The 1,227-nt window shown below is 48.7% G+C and overlaps 1 protein-coding gene across 1 annotated transcript in view; it reads left to right on the top strand.

Moving 5' to 3' along the window:
• Nucleotides 1–901: 901 nt before the first annotated feature.
• TEOVI_000009600 (uncharacterized protein) overlaps nt 902–1,227 on the top strand; it is a gene marked incomplete at both ends in the record, with an annotated part of 402 nt that continues 76 nt past the window's right edge. The window contains one exon of the mRNA XM_067220264.1: nt 902–1,227. Within this exon, the coding sequence (XP_067076365.1) occupies nt 902–1,227 (326 nt within the window).

Genomic DNA, 1,227 nt, shown 5'->3' with positions numbered 1-1,227 from the left:
AAAAAAAAAACATCAAAAATATCTCAAAAGTGACATTTAATGCTAACACCTACCGTGAAAAAAAAAAACAACTATACACAAATGTTCAAAGATAAGCCGCGCCTGCCGCAATCGGTAGCACTTTCGGATATTGCACCCCAACCGTTCAAAACAATTACACCGAAAGTATGCCACCAAAAAAAAAAATCCCAATAAGTAGTGAGGAAGCACAATGTCAGGAGAGTGTTGCCGCTACTAATGCTATAAAACGGTCCTCATTCCAGCAGGTGGCAATGTCCGCGCTTACCTTCACCGAATACACAGACACCGCGTGAAGTTGGCCTTAACAGCGGATAGAAACGCGCCGCGACCAAATATTGGCAAAATACTCCACTGCACCTCTGAAAGCAAAGAAAAAACACATTTCAATGGTGACGCCGTTGGGGAACAAAAGAAACAAATACACAGATGCACCCACTTATCCAACAGAAACGGATGTCCCCATGCACCTCTTCCCGTCTATGCATACAGCGGACGCGTTCGTGTAAAATTCTCTACCACATTGATCCGACCCAACCCCATGTATTTTACTGGTTTGAATGTAAATTTGCGCGGCTCGAACCGAAAAAAAAATAGATAACGCCCCAGACCGAAAACACATAACAAATGCGCCCCGTACCCAGCAGGAAAAAAAGGAGGAAGAGGACCGGCGACAAAGAATACACGCCCACCCCTTCCGCAAGCCGACAACATTGGACCATTTAAGAAAATAAAATAAATAATTAAAGCACAACAACCCCACTAAAGTATTAAAGTAAAAGGCGAAGTGTGGCCACTGACGGAACCGCCGCGGCGAACAACCGCCGGACAACCCCCCGAATGCGCCTTCAGCCTCACGGCACGGATACCCGCCGGTCGTGAAATGGCAGCTGTAACACCTCCAACATCAAGGGCACTTCCATTAGAAGCGACAGCAATTTTCCCGCCACAAGGGAGTCGGGAACTGGACCGGGGGGCGCCGCCTCTCGAATCCCTCAGCTGCACGAAAAGAGCAACGGCCGCTCAACACATCAGAGGGGGAGAGGGACGAGGCGCCGCACCGTGTCTGTACATCCAAACTGTTTCCGGTTCATTGCTTCCCGTTGTCCTCTCGCCCTCACCAACGCATAGCCCGATTCCCCAACGATGCGAACAATACCGTGACGCTTATGCCAACGTAACCATCTGCATCGATACAGAAGAAAGATC

Source organism: Trypanosoma equiperdum, assembly GCF_001457755.1.
Source record: "Trypanosoma equiperdum strain OVI genome assembly, contig: ctg_109, whole genome shotgun sequence".
Lineage (NCBI taxonomy): Eukaryota > Euglenozoa > Kinetoplastea > Trypanosomatida > Trypanosomatidae > Trypanosoma > Trypanosoma equiperdum.
Note: the sequence above shows the minus strand (reverse complement) of the source record. Positions and strands in the feature narration are given on the sequence as shown.